The 18,716-nt window shown below is 40.1% G+C and overlaps 1 protein-coding gene across 5 annotated transcripts in view; it reads right to left on the minus strand.

Annotated features, from left to right (window-relative positions):
* Nucleotides 1-18,716, minus strand: part of CNTN3 (contactin 3) — a 232,517-nt gene that overhangs the window by 68,095 nt on the left and 145,706 nt on the right. For all 5 annotated transcript variants that reach the window (XM_077325207.1, XM_077325206.1, XM_077325202.1 and 2 more), the window contains 3 exons: nt 15,362-15,565; nt 13,484-13,586; nt 11,964-12,148 (listed from right to left, as the gene is read on the minus strand). In XM_077325207.1, coding sequence (XP_077181322.1) covers nt 11,964-12,148; nt 13,484-13,586; nt 15,362-15,565 — 492 coding nt within the window. The remainder of the gene's footprint in view (nt 1-11,963; nt 12,149-13,483; nt 13,587-15,361; nt 15,566-18,716) is intronic.

Raw genomic sequence — 18,716 nt, forward strand, 5'->3', positions numbered from 1 at the left:
CTATTTTCTCTTTGCGTCCTTTTAGTAATCCCTATATCCTCACCTTTCCCTGCTTTCTCCTATCCTTCTCACCAGCCAACCAGCCTTTTAACTGCTCACACACATCTTCAGCTATATTTATTAATTTATTAAATTTATACTCCTCCCTTATCCACAGTGGGGATCCAAAGCAACACAGATCATTCTCCTCTCCCCTAATTTATCCTCACAAAACCTTGGAAGGTGAATTCATGTGCAGAATTAAACTTTGTTGGTCTTAAAGCTGCCAATGGACTCAAACCTTGTTCTCTTAGGAGGCAAGTTAGGCTCAGAATGTACAACTGAACCAAAGTCAGTCATTGAGTTTCCATGGCAGAGTGGTAAGGACTGTCTTTTTGCCAATACTCTCCAAAGAGTGACACACTCCATCTATTCCAACAGGTTGGTGATCTCTGGCCCAAAAGACATCCTCCTTGGCCTGACCAGAGCAAGGACTGTTCAGTCATGGCCCCAACATGGTGGAATGAGCTCCCCAATGAAATCAAGGTCCTATTGAAACAATTTCTAAGGGCTTGCAAAATGGAGCTTTTCTGCTAGAATTTTGGTTGGGGCAGGTGATGAACCCCTCCCTACAGCTTGGTCCCATTGCTGCTGGGCAGCTCACTGATGCACCAAGTGTCAATAAATTATTAACAATGCTTTGAACTATTATGATTCTCTGCTGATACTTCAATGTACAATGTTTCCGTGTCATAATCACTGTTCTGGTTATTGTACTTCTTTCTAATGGTTGCAAATATTTCAATGTCCCTTTTTTTTCATTACGTTCTATCACCACCTCGAGACATTGTAATCAGAGGCAGTATATAAATTAAATGAATAAAATAAATAATTCCAGACATTAGTCTGAAACTGGCTTTTGTAGATCCATGAAAAAAGGACGGTTCGAAATGAGTATAATAACAGAAGAAAGAACCTACCCTAGGATATAATAAACAATTTCACAATAAATGTAACTAAAAGTGTCTTATCTCTTCTTTTAATAGAACAACCAAAACGGCCTCCAGATTAAAACCGTTTTCAAGTGAGTTTTCATCAGTGGTTGTTTTGCAACTTAATGTTTGCTAGTGAAGTCCTTCAATACTTCTTGGCAGAATTTAAATAATATATATATGGCATTGGCTCACAGGTACGGGGAAGTTTAGTCGAAAGAACAGTCTGCCAAGAAGTATTGAAGGACTTCACTAGCAAACATTAAATTGAAAAACAACCACTGATGAAAACGCACTTGAAAAAAGTTTTAATCTGGAGGCCGTTTTGGTTGTTCTATTAAAAGAAGAGATAAGACACTTTTTGTTACATTTATTATGAAATTGTTTATTATAGCCTAGGGTAGGTTCTTTCTTTTGTGGGATGACGACAAAAAATGCTGATTTGTACATTTGGCTATATAATGTCAGTGAATAGATTAATCAAATTTGGTGGATAAATTTGGCAGCAGAAAATTTTGTGAGCATCCCTAACTTCTTCCCCTTTCACAATCTCTGCTACACTAGAACCAATCGGGAGAAAACACAAGTCCAGAAATCTGTAAAGCCTTGTATCCTTTCTTGTAATGTTCATATTACTGTGGAGTTCTATTGCAGGTAAAGATTAACAACCTCTCTTTCATTAAAGCTCAAATAAGCCATTACATAATACTGCCAATACCATGGCTTTGCGTTGATGAAACATAGCATTTATATGTAAATTTATACATCTGTAATTAATGCCTGAGGGGGAAAGTCTCCCACATTTGACTAGTTAGCTTGATCGTGTCAAAACATCTTAATCGTTGCACTTGGATTGTTTTTATAGCAGTCCATGGTCAAAAACATCATTCCAGAAAATTTCCAGCCATTTCAAAACGTTGTAGAGATATAATTTTGCATTTAATATGGGTGAAAGTATTTACTTACTAGTAGGAAAGCCTATTTTGAAAACAGGCCATAGAAAGGCAGAGGGAGGGTAGAAGGGCTACCACAGATCAGGGTGGGTGTGCCAGTGAGGCAGGCCATCCAGACCGGCATGGCAGAGCATGGTCGGATGCCCCCCTAGCTATCCTGGTGGTCAGGATCCCAGGGAACCCAGCACAGCCATGATAAAATGTGCGCAGATGGCCTTCCCTGTCCTCCTGGCAACCAAGGGGTCTGGGAATCAAAGCACCCTGGCCTTCCCCACCCTCCCGGAGGCCAGTTAGTATGGCGGAGTACAGCTGGATGGCCATCCCCAGCTCCCTCTGACTGGCCCTCAGTGGGGGAGTGCCGTTACTAAATTGGGTCATGCCCCCCCCAGTGAGGGCCAGTCAGAAACTTGGCATGTCATCAGAAAGATAGTAAGGCTTTTATAGGTATAGGAGGAGTCCAGCTTTAGCTTTACACTAATGCGCATTAATCTTACCTCAACAATAACATTGTACAAATCCTTAAAAAATAGTTTGGACTGCAGCAGTTTTTTGGCCCATGAATAAATGAATTGGCACAGCTCAAACTGTATAGTGCAGTTTCTAGCAGGGAATGTTTTTTTTTTTTTAATTTTCCTGTCTCATGCATAAAGCCGTGAGTTATAAAGGTACCATTCATTGCCTTTATTTGTGCACAGGGAACACGGCAGTTAAAACCCTATCTACGTGCATCCACAATGTGTAGAATGTTTGCAAGAGAGGGTTTCTTTCCCTCCTTAAATGCTCCTTAAATATACTGGGCCTGTGTGTTTACCAAGCTAATCAGACCTGGGACATGAAACCCGACCAAAAATGCTTTCCTCAATTAAGAACTGAAATGAACCTCATGGGTCACTTAAAAAAAATTGGGGAAGGGGACTAGGAAGTTGCAATTTATTAACTTAATGTCCTGTATTCAGTTGAAATATACCAGCTTTTCCAATTATGGAAGTAGAAGAAGGGGCATCTTTTGGCAACCACGAGAGCCAAGCAATATAGTATGAGATTACATCATGAAAGGGAATCGGGCAAGATCATCTCTTCTCCCTCTTGTGTCTGCCATTAAACTGATCCAACCCATCATCATTAAAAGATGCCACAGCAAAGACCTTTTCCTACCTGTTGCTACCTTTGTGTCCCTCAGGGTTAGGGGAAGCAAGAAGAGGCAGCCATGCTGGGTCTCTGCCAGGCAGCATAGTCTGGAGCAGTGAGCAGGGCCCAGCAGTCAGGGCTTGGCTCCTTGTGTGTTACAACTGTGCTGGGAGGGGTGGAACTGTGGGTAGGGCTGCGAGCTTCATCTGCCTGCCCCTTTGCTATTTAAAGAGCGGCTGGTGGACTCTTGCCCTTGGTTCATGATGTGTTTTTCCCCTCCCACCTTCCTTGCATTTTGGTTGTTATGGGTAATTCTTTTTGGTTCAATCTTTTGTCACAACATCTGGTGCTTTGGCCATTTGGGGTGGATCCTACTTGGGGGAGAGGCTGTGTCTGTGAACCTGTGTCCCTGATTTTGGAGTCTTCCTTACAGAGACTTGGAGTGGAGCCAATTTAGCAGCATGCCCAGTTTGGGGGTTGTCAGTGGGGATCATACCCCAGGTGGCAAGGGAGCCACACAGGAGCTAGGGCCCATGTGGATCCTAGGGCTGCTACTCCGCAGTTTCACTCCTAGCTGGTGGGCTGAGGTGCAGGGTTATCAGATACCAGGGAGGTCACCAAATTAGGGATCTACCCCAATGATGTATCAATGGTCTTACTATGTAATAAAAACAGTGGTGGCTATTTTATATTTTATTGTCACCGTTTTCCTCATCTGCACTCCTCTATGCCCCTAGGTATGCAATATTAGACATGATAGTAATACCTTGAAGGAGAGGGAACCAAATAAAATGGCAAACACACAATGAGGATTAGAAGCAGGCATACTGCCCAAGGAAAGTATAGTGAAGCAAAGAGGAAGGCAAGAAGAACCAATGTGGCTTAGGAGGACAAACACTATGCTCAGAAAAACAATATTGACTCATTATTTTACCATTATGCTGCACAGACAGGGCACAAATACACAGATATCGAAACTCAAGTTCAAATCCTCATAGATCTAGACACTGTGAAGAAGAAGAGGAAGAAAATAATTGGTTTTTATATCCTGCTTTTCACTACACAAATGAGTCTCAAAGCAGCTAACTAACAATGGTTTTTGCTTCCTCTCCCCGCTACAGACACCCTGTGAGGTAGGTGAGACTGAGAGAGCTCTGAGAGAAACTGCTCTGTGAGAACAGCTCCAACAAGCCTGTGACTAGCTCAAGGTCACTGAGCTGGCTGCATATTGAGGAGTGGGGAATCAAATCTGGCTCTCCAGATAGAAGCCATCGCTCTTAACCACAAACCAAGGTGGCTTTCATAGAGTGGATATTTTCTTGTATCATGCATCATGCCATTTATGTGGTATAAGAATGTCTAAAATGGTCCAGAATTTGTTCAATATTTCTACATTCTTGAGTCCCTCAGACTGTGAATCCTCAAATTGAGGAAGCCTGATCAAACTATTAAATACCTGTTAAATCTATGATTGCACTTCAGCCTTAGGACCAAAGTTGACCTGACGAAAGATCACTGCTCTTCATTTGTCTTCAAAATGGATATTGCGAGCACATGGGACTCAAATTTCATTGAGGCCACGCAGGGTTTAATCCTTGAATGCCATATATGCTTATTCGATGGAAAATAAGAGTTCCATATTCTTGCTAACATTTTAAAGAAAGAGAAATAAATCCCCTTTTAAAATACTAACAAAAGACCCTGTTACTATTAATTTAATTTTGTTCCCACTTTGCTTTCCAATAGTGACCCAAAACAGTTTCTCACATTGTTCTCCCATCTTTCACTTTATCCTCATAGCAACAACCTTGAAAGATACAATGAGATACAGTGATGGGCGCTAGGTCACCTGGGAGGTATTCACAGCACAATCAAGATTCAAGCCCAGTTACCCAGCCTCCTAGTCTAACACCCTAACCATTAAGCTTCAACAGCTCTCAGTGGAGTATCCTGTTACGATTATTAAAACCGACAAAGAATTGAAGGGTTAAGTCCTCTTTCCACTAATCTCACTGGCATATACAAATTGTGGCTGCATATATGTGCAATTTACCTTTTACAGACAGATGGAGATCTATAATCATCACATCTGTTTTGACCCTAAAGGAGGTAAACTAACACAATTAAAAACCACACTAAAATATTAAAAGTGAGAGGAAAGAAAAAAAAAACTGGGCTAATTTGACAGTGGAGTGTCTAGAGAGAAATAATTAAAAGGATTAGTTTGATCTTAGTGATATTGTGAAAGAGCCAAGAATATTTGTTCTGGAATATCTATTTTAATTAACAATTTTGAACTTGTGTTGAGAGGAACAGTTAAGAATCTAAAGCTCAATTAGAAAGATAACCCTTTTTAAATTATTTATACATTATAGTGCTGCTAGTGCAACAACAAAATAAGATCAGTACTCCAAAGGCCTTGTGGTATTTTCAATTAAGTACCCATAATGCCTATTCAATAAAACATTTAAATATGTGGTCAATTTTAAGTCCCTGTGGAATCAGTGGTAATTAAATACATAGTTAACCTCACACTTCGGTGCTTTTCCTAAATATTAACCAAAACTGACGGCAATAATCAAACTATAAAGCTGTATACTAAGGAGAGAAAAGGAAATGTGTACTATTTACATTTTACCAAATATTAGAATCACAATAATGAGGATTTTGGTACATCCTGGTAAAACAAAACGAGCTAAAAATGTCACTGGATTTAACTCACAGCTTTGTAGTGGTTCAGATTAGAACTACCAATAACTCAGATTCAAAGTTCCACTTGGCTGTTAAGTTCATTGGGATGGTAAATATTGTTTAGCCTAAACTGTCTATCACATTGGTCGAACTACACCTGGAGTACTGTGCGCAGTTCTAGTGGCCTCAGTTCAAAAAGGACGTGGATAAAACTGAGAGGGAACAGAACTGAACTACGAGGATGATCTGGGGCCTGGAGATGAGGCCCTATGATTAGGTGACCAGGTATCCCGAATCTGGTGGGATGGTCATGCTTTTAACCCAAATGTCCCGTGTCCCGCCATGGTCTTCAGAAGTCCCGCTCCCCAGATGGCGCCCGGCTTCTGGCGTGGCTCTGCCTGGCCCTGGAATCGACTGCTACCTCCTGCAGCTGGAGCTGGAACTTTGTGCCGAGTTGGAGGTGGGGAGGAGGTGCGTGAGCCCTCTGGTGGCTGGGAGGGAGATGCTGGCTGGCTGACCTTGGAATGGGCCTAGGTCCTAGGACGGTGAGCCCAGTTGGAGGGAGGGGGGGCCACCGCTGCCCCTGGTGTCCCGCTTTACCTCCATCAAAATCTGGTCACCTTACCCTATGAGGAAAGGCTGAGGCCCTCCTTAGATGCCTCTTTATGCTCCAAACATGGCTGCTAAATTGTTCTGATTGGCTGGACTTTGATTTCTCTGTTCTAAAGCTATCGTTTATTGATTATTACACTTTTACACATTTCTTTTTATGTGATTCATATCTTAGCAGTCTTGATGGGTATAATTTTTTAAAAGTATATATATATATATAAACCATATATGAGATTCCTAGTCATTGCCCTTTGCCACTGCTCTAAAAAGGTTTCTACTTATCACACTAAGAATATTTCTTTGTACAGTTTCAAACCAATGGATGCTACAGTAAAAAGTACAGTAGTGAAAGTAGTATGTATTTACATTCATTAACTCTAAAACCTTAAGAACTACATGGGAGAGCCGTTCAACACATTTAGACTTCACTGTTAAGAACAGGCCTAACCGAGTCATGACTTGAATCATAATTTGTATGGTGCGTTTGATATCTGTACTTGAGTCACATGAAATAATAACTGCACCATAATTATGCAAATTTTGATTATAAAAAGTGCATTTAAGAAAAATACACTAAGCACTTCCTCCATATCAAGTGTAGTAAAAGTTCTGCATATGTAGAGTGGTTCTAATGAAAACATGCAGCTTTGACTACAACAACTGAAACTCTACTTTCACTTGCCTGATGATCATTCTTACCCTAGTGAGATTTAGTAATTTAATTATATTTTAATCCAATTTCAAAAGTGCTATGTTCGGTATTGCCATAACAAGAGAGTTGGGATCCATATTACACGGCAAAGATCTGTGCTATTGCTACAATCTAAACTCTAAGAGCATTTAACAATTCTGTTTCTTTTAAATTGAGTCCATTCATTGTTCATACATAGGAAATGATTTCCAGTAAAGAACAAAAACTAGCACCAGTGTGCTAGCTATTTGTAGCAGATGGGTGATATTTGAAGCTTTTAAATTTGAAATGTGCTGCTTCTCAGAATACCTTCTTACAAGAACTTAAGAAAAGTTGTCATTGTGGTTTTATTATTACAAGAAGATATATTTGCAAAAGGTTTAGCTTATTCTGAAGATTTCTAAACTGTGATGTCTCTGAGTGATAAATTAATCAGAGAAAGATAATCCAGCAGGCAGAAAAGAGGACACATAACTATAAATATACTTTTCTTACTACAAATAGTTTGGTACGGTATAGGCATCACTCAGGCAATGAACAAGGCAGGAAAAGGTAACATAAAATTAGTTAATCCTTTGCCAAGAATTTCATCAGAAAACCAATAAAATAACTTATGGGAATGTTATTTATGCCTGGAATATCAATAATGTAACTGAATCTTCCCCAAACTCCTTAGATTATTTGGACAAATGCACCCTTGTGTATTATTAAGTTTTCCTGGCAAAACTCTGTAGTGCAAGGAAAGCAAAGCAAAGCAAAGCAAAGCAAAACATAAAGGTGATGTCAAAAACTCCATGACTAGCTAGCTGAGCTAGGCATAAAAAACTGCCTCATCAAGACAGGGTGATGAATCCTACCCCATACCCATACCCTACCCAAACTGAGTGAAGTTTTAAAGGTTTAGCAAGCCTAACCTTCTGTCATTTTTAGTGTCTGTTCTGTGGGAAGAGGAACCACTTAAATTGGATGATGCCTGTTTAGGCTAAGGAGAGCTCCTGGGGAATGTTGGATCCACCCCAATATGTTGTGAAATCCATATGAAAGCCAATATAAGACTCATGCTGGTCTTAAAAAAATAACACAGGATGGACAGGATGGACAGTAGTTATGACACTTGAAACTTGCCTTTCAGGTTTCAAGACATCGTGTGTGCATTGTTAGCACTATCCAGCCATTCTTCCTGATTTAGTTAAAATGGGGCAAGTCACAGGATCTCAATCTCCTTCATGTTAGACTAGTGTATTTAGAAAGGGCTTCTTCCAACCCAATCTGTGATCAGTTTGAGACCACACTTCCACTTTTGGACCAGATTTTTTCTCACTTGGTTTTTGAACCTTTCTCTTTTTCTACTTACTTTCCATGCAACTACATGTGGGGAAGACTGCTGTAGACTGCCCACATAGGGACAAGCTGTATCTTTTCTGTTTGAATGGCAATCTCCGTGACTCTTGAATGCATGAGGGTTTCTTATTTTGAGTCAGACCATTGTCTGTTTGGGTCAGTACTGTCGACTCTGAGTGGTAGCAGTCCTTAGGTAGAGATCTTTCATTTTGTCTCCTATCTGATATTATTAACAAGAGATAAAAAGAATCATAGAATCATAGAGTTGGAAGGGGCCATACAGGCCATCTAGTCCAACCCCCTGCTCAACGCAGGATCAGCCCTAAGCATCCTAAAGCATCCAAGAAAAGTGTGCATCCAACCTTTGCTTGAAGACTGCCAGTGAGGGGGAGTTCACCACCTCCTTAGGCAGCCTATTCCACTGCTGAACTACTCTGACTGTGAAAATTTTTTTCCTGATATCTATCCCATAAAAGGACTGAACCTGGTTCATAAAGGTTTACCAAGAAACTATGGCACTCTAAGAGAAATCATTTATTTCTTTTTCTGCCTTTCTTTCATACTAAAAAACACTGAACTATGACAACTAGCTTTTAATTTTTGAGCATCACATTCAAGCACAGGAGTTCATACACAGGCTCAAAAGTTCTACAGAGCATATGAGGTGCACATGAAAAAAATGCTAAACAATTAAAGTGGTAGCTGCTGGATAGGGTTTTTTTTTAACATATTACACTCTATAAAGAAGTCTGGGGAAATTTCATGCTCTGGGAAGTTCGACCCCTCAAAGAATCACAAAATCACGCTACAAAAATGAAGGTTTTACATTTCACCTTTTCCAGTGTTCAAGGTTACTCACAAAAGGAAATAATAAATACAGTCCAATAAAATTGTGAGTTATGGCTGAAACGGAAAATGACAAAAAAAATTCATTTTGTGTTCATGAGGTGATTTTAGAAAAAAATGCTTGGACACTAAGGAGGTGATCACTATTCACTAAAGATTGCGGAATGCCTTTGAAAAATTAACCATCAATTTCATGCATTCCCTCTATCCTTGATTAAATTTTATGATATTGTTGGGATGGGGTGATGGAAGGGTTTGTGGATTTTCTGTAACCTTACCAAAAGCCAAGCCACACTATAGATGAGATTTTTTATTATTGGAAATTGCATCGAATGCTAAGGGAATGATTTGTTATTTTACCCAACAGATTAAAAAAAATCAATTTCTATTAATTTATATGCAGCTGGGAGAAGGCAAATGTTTTAGTTTTTGTTTATTGTGAAACAAAAATAGATGATGAAGATATATGGAGACAATGTTAGTTGAGTACCTTCTTTGTACAATGTGCCCTCTTAAAGTTAGCAGTGAAACATTCCTTAATTTAACAATCTACAAAAGGAATTATATTTGTTGGTGTGACCTTTCTAATAAAATATCAGTTACTACATAGCTTGCAAAACAGTTTCATGCAATCACAAAAGTAAAATGCCTTGTTGGTACCATTTGATATTCATGTGGTTATATATTTTAAATTTCCAGGAGGCTCTATTATATGATTTGTTGCAAGATGTTGCAACTGAAAATCTGAAAATTATGCTTTTCAAACATCGGGAAGTGGTGGGTTCTCCATCTTTGGAAATTTTTAAACAGAGGCTAGATAGCCATCTGACAGAGAGGCTGATTCTGTGAAGGTTCAAAAGGGTAGCAGGTTACAGTGGATGAGCGATAGGGTTGTGAGTGTCCTGCATAGTGCAGGGGGTTGGACTAGATGACCCATGAGGTCCCTTCCAACTCTATTATTCTATGATTCTATGAAAGAAATGACATAAAAATAAATTGTAGGAGGCAATGTGCCTTAATATACATCAAAATATTCTAGAAAAGCCCTGGTGGTGGTAGAAAATGTTGTCAAGTCACAGAAGACTTATGGTGACCCTGTAGGGTTTTAAAGGCAAGAGACATTCAGAGGTGGTTTACCCCTGCCTGTCTCTGCATCATGACCTGACATTCCCTGGGAGGTCTCCCATCCAAATACAAGCCAGGGCTTTTGAAAATCAATGAGACTGGGATAGCCTGAACTATGCAGGGTGAGGGCAGAAAACCAATGATTCCTTTTTTAAAAGGCTTCCAAAGATAGTATGGAATGAAGAGCTGCTGGGACTATTCAAGAACAGTGACTGTTCCTAAAAGACAGAAAATGCCAACTTCAGGCAACTTTGCATACAGTAACAGAAGCCAATGGCTTGAATTTGGCTGACACAATTTGACTTTTTTTGTTGAACCATGTTTACAGTTCTTACAAGCTTCAAAGTTAGCTTGATACATAGAACTGAAAAGTTATTGAATAACCATACTGAAAATTACTAGTACAAAAATTAGTTGAATTCAGGCCAGTGAGAAACAAAAAATAGAGGAAAAATATGGAGGCCTTTTATTATACAGCACTATACTTCCAAAGCGCAACAGGAAATACTTTGCTTAATCAGGTGCTATTTCTTTATCCACAGAATACACCTATGGCAGAACTAAATACTATAGTTGGTATTTCCACTAGAAATTGTGTTTGAAGTACCAGGAGGTTTGGGTCATAGTGTTGTCAATATGTAGATGATACCAAGGCTCTACCTTTTTGTTCACCTGATTCTGAAGGTGCTGCTGATGTTCTGAACCAGTGCTTAGAATCAATAATGGACTGAAGGAAGGTGAACAAACTGACAAGACAAAAGTTATCTGGGTTAGTAGAAAGGCAGACCAGGGACTTAAGATCGTTGATGTTTTAGATGGGCTGCTAGTTCCTGAAATCCAGGTCCGCAGCTTGGGAGTGCTACTTGACACAGTAGTCACCCTAGAAAACAAAGTAGCTGGGGTGGCTCAGAATGCTTTTACGCAGTTGTTTTTTTAATTAATTAATTACTTACATTTATATAACACCCTCTCCTAAGACTCAGGGCAGTTCAGCTGTGTCTGTTTCTGCTTCAGTCAGATCCAGCCACAGTGATCTATACCTTAGTCACATCTAGACTGAACTCTATTTGGGACTTCCCTTGAAGCCCAACTCAAGGTGTTGTTTTTGAACTTCAAAGACCTACAAGGTTTGGGACTGGAGTATCTGAAGCACCATCTCTTCCCATATGTTTGTGCTCAGAAATTAATACGAGAGGGAGGTTGCATTATGCTTGTCTCATCAATCAAAGAGCGTACATGAGAGAAGGACTTTCCAGTGCAGCCCCATGGTTATGGAACTATTTCCCAGGGAGATGTGCCTGGCCCTTTCACTTTTGATTTTAGGAGACCAGTGAAGATATTTTTATTGAGGGCTGGGCTACTAAATTTTGGTTTTATGCATTTTTATGTATTTTATTTGTACTGCAAGATGCCTTGAGCTCGGTAAGGAAAAAAAGGCAGCTAATAAATGCTTCACATAAATAGCCTAAAAGCACCCCTCTAATACTAGTTATATGTGTCTCTTCAAATTGGACAATATAATTTTGTCCCCTTATGTAGAACGGACTCAGGATAACTGCTGACTCTTTTATAAGAGGTGTATTTTGTATTAAATAAATCACTTACCATAATACGTGAGGCGTCCTCTTGCAATATTTTTCCCCCTAGAATTTTCAGTAATACATTCATAGACACCAGCATCTTCTTGTTGGAAATTAGGAATTTCAATCATGCCACTGGATTTCCTCAATTTTATTTTGCTTGGCAAAGGCATTCCATCACTTCTTCTCCAATTAATCCGAGGCACTGGACTTTTGTAGTAGTAATAGTAGTAGTAATAATAACAATAATGTAAGAAGATTCACATTAAAAACAACAATAATAGCAGCAGCAACAACATATCCCAGTCACAGATTTATAAATATGGCAGAGCATTTGACACACTTTTTAGGTTATCATGAGGATGACTCTTTGCTCATTATCTTGGCTACAATGGTTCCATAGCACTCTAGATATATTTGAGAGAACAAATCTAGAGATTGAATTATGAACTTGCTAGAGAGAAGCTAGAGCCTCTTGTGGCGCAGAGTGGTAAGGCAGCAGACATGCAGTCTGAAAGCTCTGCCCATGAGGGGGGAGTTCAATCCCAGCACCCGGCTCAAGGTTGACTCAGCCTTCCGTCCTTCTGAGGTCGGTAAAATGAGTACCCAGCTTGCTGGGGGATAAACGGTAATGACTGGGGAAGGCACTGGCAAGCCACCCCATATTGAGTCTGCCATGAAAACGCTAGAGAACGTCACCCCAAGGGTCAGACATGACCCAGTACTTGCACAGGGGATACCTTTACCATTAGAGAGAAGCTGTGATTAAGTTATCCCCCCCCCCCCAGAAAGAAGGTCCTAGGATTAATTCCACAATGTCAAGTTTAAAAAGATGAGATTGTAAGTGAAACAAAAGACCTGTCTACGTGGAAAGCCACTGTCTGTCAGAATAGACAACAGACAAGCACTTCTTCATAGAACAATGGTCTGCTTCTGTCAGTTCTGAATGTTCTTCTGAATTCCTTTCCCCCCAACACTCAATTCTCTCCTTTCCAGTTCCAGACCAAATTGCCCAATTGCTTATTCCCAGAATTAAACTTTGTTGGATTTAAAAGTGCCACTGGACTCAAACTTTGTTCTGCATTCCTAGTATTTTTCATTAGTTTTTAATGCTGCTGATTTTTACAGGGAGCTCACATGGTGCACATAGTCACCTCTGTCTTTTTACTCTTTTAGTAGCTCTAAAGGGGAGTAGGTTGAGGAAAATTAATTGGACCACGGTGCTGTCATAAGCAGAGTTATCATCTTCCAAATCCAATGGGCTTAGAATACCTTTAGGATGGTACTGTTAGTGAGCTTTGTGGCACAGTGGGGAATCTGAACCCAGGTCTGTTTGCTCAAAGTCTTGGGCTGTAACCATCCTTGAAATGTAACAAACAATAAACTGGGATAAGAGCCTTTTGTATTCTAGCATGACAGCATAACTATTCATGCAGAGTTCAAATATCAAGAGCTCAAAAGGGATAGCATTATGTGCTCACTTCATCTACTTATTGTGTACACTTACATGTTACCAATACTAATAAAGGACAATAAAATACTTACTTTCCTAGGGCAAAGCATTCCAGTCTTACAGTTGAACCCTTAGCAGCAGGAAGGGTTTCAGGAAAATGAACTTCTATTTTGGGTTCATATTCCCCCATTACACCTGTTATTTCAGAAAAGGAGTCTAATTAGTGTGCACTAGCACGGAGCCTGCAAGGGCTTGCAAGAGGCATTTCCCCGCTCCTTCCCTGGCAGCCCCAATCGATTCTCCCCTTTTCCTGATTCTTTGCCACCCACCAGCCAACTTTCCTTTATCTGCTCTCCTATCTTCAGTCGTTCTCCCCCCCCAGCAGGAACTAACTGGGAAAACTATTCAGTGCTGGTCATCAGGTCAAGGCCAGTTGTATGCTGGTGGCCACAGGATTGGACCCAATTGTGTGCTGCTGGCTGCTGACTGCTGGGCTAATCCCAGTTGTTCAATAGGGAATCTTCAAGCACTTGCAGAGAGCATCTCACTTTCCCTTGTACTGCTCTTCCCACACTATTTCCTCTTTTCCTCCTCCTGGGAACCTATTTCATCTTCCTTCTTGCCTTCCCAATATCTCACCCATCTATCTACCTTTTATCTTCTGCTATATTTATTACTTATTTACTTCATTCATTCCCCAACTTTCTTCCAGGGAGGAACCCAAAGCAGCTTACATAATTATCTCCTCCATTTTATCCTGACAGAAACCCTATGAGATACGTTAGGCTGAGAATATATAAGTGGCTTCTGTGGTTCATTAGTGATTCAAACACAGGTCTCCCAGATTCTAGTCAGTTTAGACCTCTATACCAGTGGTCCCCAACGTTTTTATCACCAGGGACCGGTCAATGCTTGACAATTTTACTGAGGCCTGGGGGGGGGGTAGTCTTTTGCTGAAGGACATTGTCACCACTGCCTGAGCCCCTGCTCCACTTGCTTTCCCGCCGTCATCCCTGACTTCCCGCCACTCCATCTTTTACAGACAGAAACCAAGGCTTCAAGGCAATATTGTTATCATTGCCTAGCAACTCCCAGGATGGCCACCACAGAGAGCATTTGTTTCTTGAAGGCAGAGATTTCTGCAAATCTTGGGATTTCTCACTTTTGTAGAAATAATGGTTTTGTTTGTCTATGGCTCAGGTCTCCAGATTTAAGTATCCACAGATGGGACCATTTTTAGAATTTGTTGCCTTGATATTTTAAGTGACTAAAATAAGCATGAAATGTATAACACTGATAAACAGCTAATTTTATAAGAGATTCCAGTTTAAGGATAAAATGGAGGTGAATGTATACCAAGTCCACCCTGTAATTGAATTTAAAAAGGGGTGAACAACCTGTAGGCCAATTGTAGAGGCACGACAAAGAAAAAACAGATTGAATTGAAATATAACTGAGCATCTTCTAACCTATTGTTCCTACTATATGTCCCTCTTGTAGTATAATATAAGAAACCGTGTGTCCCATGTCCATCTTCAAATTGGATCTTAGCATCATTTACACACCCACCTCTCCATAATTGCTTTGAAACTACTTGATATGCAAGACACACCATAAGTATTCTGCTCTTCTTCACACATATTCCCTTCAAGTGGTTCATAAGTTCGAGTAACCTTGGCAGACATCTTGAGTGCCGTTTTTAAACAGCGAAGGACACAAGATCATAATTATGACACTATATATTTTTGCTGCAATATAAATGTTCACTTCAGTACAAACTTAGAGCCATATTCTACCAAAGGGTGAATTGCAGGGAATCACAAACAATGAATAGAGGAAGTCAATCAACAAAATTATTTTCAACACAGAACACCACTCCAAAATCATGAACAACAAGAGAGATTATTTAGAAAGGTACAAAGAATATGATACAATCACTTGTAGCTGCTACACAAAGTGACAATACATACCATCAGTCCGTAGCACTAATGGTGTTGGTGAACCATGAATGTTGGCATTTGTAACAGTACTGGTCACAACACATGTGTAGTTTCCTACATCAGAAGGCTCTACTTTGGCTATGTAGAGATGCCCAGTTTCCTGTGACACAAATCGCCGACTGTCTTCTTCAACAAATGAGGGGTATTCGTTAAAAATCCAAGCATATGAAAGTTCTGGAAATTTAATATAAAAATAGAAAATGACATTTCTATGAGGCAGAACTGTTATAAAATAAAATGTATGGACACTATGTATGGTTGTAGAAAGATTCAGACAATTAAGAAGAATTCACAAGAACATATATTTCTATTTCAATCTCCCCTTTGTTCCTCAGATAACTCAAGGGAGCATACATAGGGTTCCAAGGAGGTTCCCTATCTGCCACTCACCAGAACAAGATCTGCTTATCTCAGAAAAAATACTGAATCATGTACTCTTAGAAACACACCTATATTCCCCCAAATAAGAATGGCATTTTAGTGCTGTACCTAGAACATTTATTTTAACATGAGCATATTAACATATTTCCTTATATAACGCCATAACTCTTTTTGTGGAAACTCAGTACTGGGCACCATGTATTAACCTCCTCAAAGGGAATCCATCGAGTTTTTTAGGGAGTGGTGGGTTGAGGGGGTGGCTGGGTTTTATGGTTTTATAGCATTTATTTTATTATTTATTGAGTAGCCCGAGAGCAGCGGTGAATAAATTGTACAAATAAATAAATACAGAAGAGCTGTAGTTAATATTAAGTCATAGATCCATCTCCTGCTGTTCTGCACAAGTTATAATATGGAAGATCACACTGGCGCTATAGCATCCCACAATCTTTTTAGCCACAACCCATACAATTATTATGCTATTAGTTTCTTTAATACAATGTAGGGATAGAATACTAGTCTTTATAAACTAGCTAGAAACCATATCCTGTATTGTGGGTTGGATCCAGCCAGCTTTTCAGCAGGTGAAGAGAGACCCACAATAAAAAATGCTATCCTGGAGATTACAGGATTTGCACAAAGGCAGTCAAGTGGGATGGGGCAGTAGTAAGGAGGGGAGCAGGGCAGGACTGAGTGAAAATGCAGGTTGTATCTAAGTCTTTATTCAAGTCGATGTAAATGCAAATAGACTTTGGGGGATAGCTTTTTCCAATATGACTTTGCAGCTACAATCTAATTTCTCACCCTTAAAAGATAACTTGAAAGAAAATGAAAAAGAATCAACAAATTAGTTAATTATAATTTGACATGTATAGCTATTGCATTTTTCTGAGCATTTTTTTCTGTCTCTCCAGATTTTGCCCGTGAGTATTCAAAAAATATCAAGCATTTGCATGCTGATACAGAAAAAGAAAAATAATAATTATTAATTCAACAACAAAATTAGAAAGGCATAAAGGTTAACTCACATTTTACATATGGCAAGTAAAGTAAAATATATGCTATATCAAATTATTAAAATATTTATAGCATTGGTTAAGAACAGATGAAAGATCAAAAGGTGGTAGCTTCTCCAATTATGCTGGATTTTCATCAATGAAAATATATAGGCATCCTATTATCAGAACCAGAGAAAATCCTAGCAGTTGCAAAAGAAAGTAATATTATGTTTTCTTAAAATGAGATGTAAGTGCTATTCTAAAATAAATGGCTTATTAAAGGGAAAGGGGGAGGAAACTGAAGCCCTGACTTACCGCACATCAGTAAAAACAGCGTTTTGCCAGCTAAATGCCAAAGTGCTAAATATTATTTTGCTTCCCAGCCATTCCTCATCTTTTCTGCTGGCTCGCCTTGTCTGTTGCCATTTCACACTCCTTACACTCCACATGGGCTGCTGGAAATGGCAGAAGAGAGCAATACACCTTATATACAACTCTCTTCCGCCTGTCAATCAATCTAGGCATCCAATCCCCTTCTTCCATATTCTATAACGGGAATTTTGGCATTCCTGCTTTTCCCAGGATCTGGGGGGTTGGGGGTTGAGGTAGAGCCTCCAAACTTACAGGGTAGCTCCAGGAGGCTCTTCCCTGACTCCACATTTCAGAGTGATTGGTCCATGGGGTCCACATCTAGGGGCTCCCGAAGAGGTTGCCCCCATCCCTCCATTATATCTTATGGGGCGGACCCTCCATACTCTAATTTCCTTTGGTCCATGGCTTGGTTAATTCCCTGAAGGCTGTTCCTCTGCGAAAGATTCCTTAAGATTGAAAGCTGCAGGTGAATCAGATAATATCAGAAGTCTTCAGCCTTCCCTCCTCGTCTTCATCTGAAAGAAACTCCCCCTCTACTCCCCCATTAGAGGCAGATTTAGAAGATTGCTTTTTTTGCATAATAGGGCAAGGCTCTCCCTTTCTTTCTTGTAGCCTTAGTTGGACATGCAACATATTCTCTAGAGATCCCTTCTTCATGGCTTTCTATATCACAGGGGGAGAATGGCTGGGTCTTGGTCTGTCATAGACTGGTGACAGAAACAGGCTAGTCCTCCCTCATAGTCTGCCTAATAACACTCGAAAACTCTGATAAAGTGGGCTGATCTCTCTCCTGTGTCTGGGTAGAAATGCCTATGTGACTCCTGAGAGCAATAGGCTGGGCTACATTTATTGCCGAAGAACACTCAAGATGGCCATAGTTACTCAGATTAGAGTCCATCACATCTGCACTTCTGTCTGCATGCCTCTTTTTGGCACTTTTTTGTGCCCAGCAGCCTGCTCACTCATAGGGTTTTGTGGTTTGCTCCCAAGGAAACTGGCCCAACATTGTCTGTTCTCAATGCAAGACTGGCTGTAATCAGCACATTTTGATCTTCCTTGGAGAGGAAGCCATCCTTAGAGTCAGGATTCTGCATAATGAGTACCCCGAGGGATTCCTGTGTAATCAGTCATAAATTGGCTATCGCTTGCCAGTTTGCTGTGCCTTCTTTCTCTTTTTTTCAAGCCTCAGACAATGGAAAGAATACAGATAGAGAAGAGGAGACAGTTAAACAGACAGTTTGAATTAGGTTTAGAGTAGGTAAGAATAAGAAAAAAGGAAGAATTATAAAAAGGAAAGAAATTTACAGAAAAAACTTGGTTTACGGAAAAACTTGGGAGGGGTACATAAACAGAATGGCTGTGTGGTAAGAGAAGCCACGGCAGCCACCCTTTACCATCACCACCAATGTTCCTAACCCGGCATGGGTCCAGTCATCATTGCTGGCACCCTCTTGGATCCAAGAACTCCCACCCCCTTACTGTCATGACCACCAAGCATCTCCTGACATCACCATGACCCACCAGAAGATCTGGGTAAGAGTAGCAACATAGGCCAGTGGGCCAAGGGGAGCAGT

This window comes from Paroedura picta, chromosome 3 (assembly GCF_049243985.1).
Source record: "Paroedura picta isolate Pp20150507F chromosome 3, Ppicta_v3.0, whole genome shotgun sequence".
Classification (NCBI taxonomy): domain Eukaryota; kingdom Metazoa; phylum Chordata; class Lepidosauria; order Squamata; family Gekkonidae; genus Paroedura; species Paroedura picta.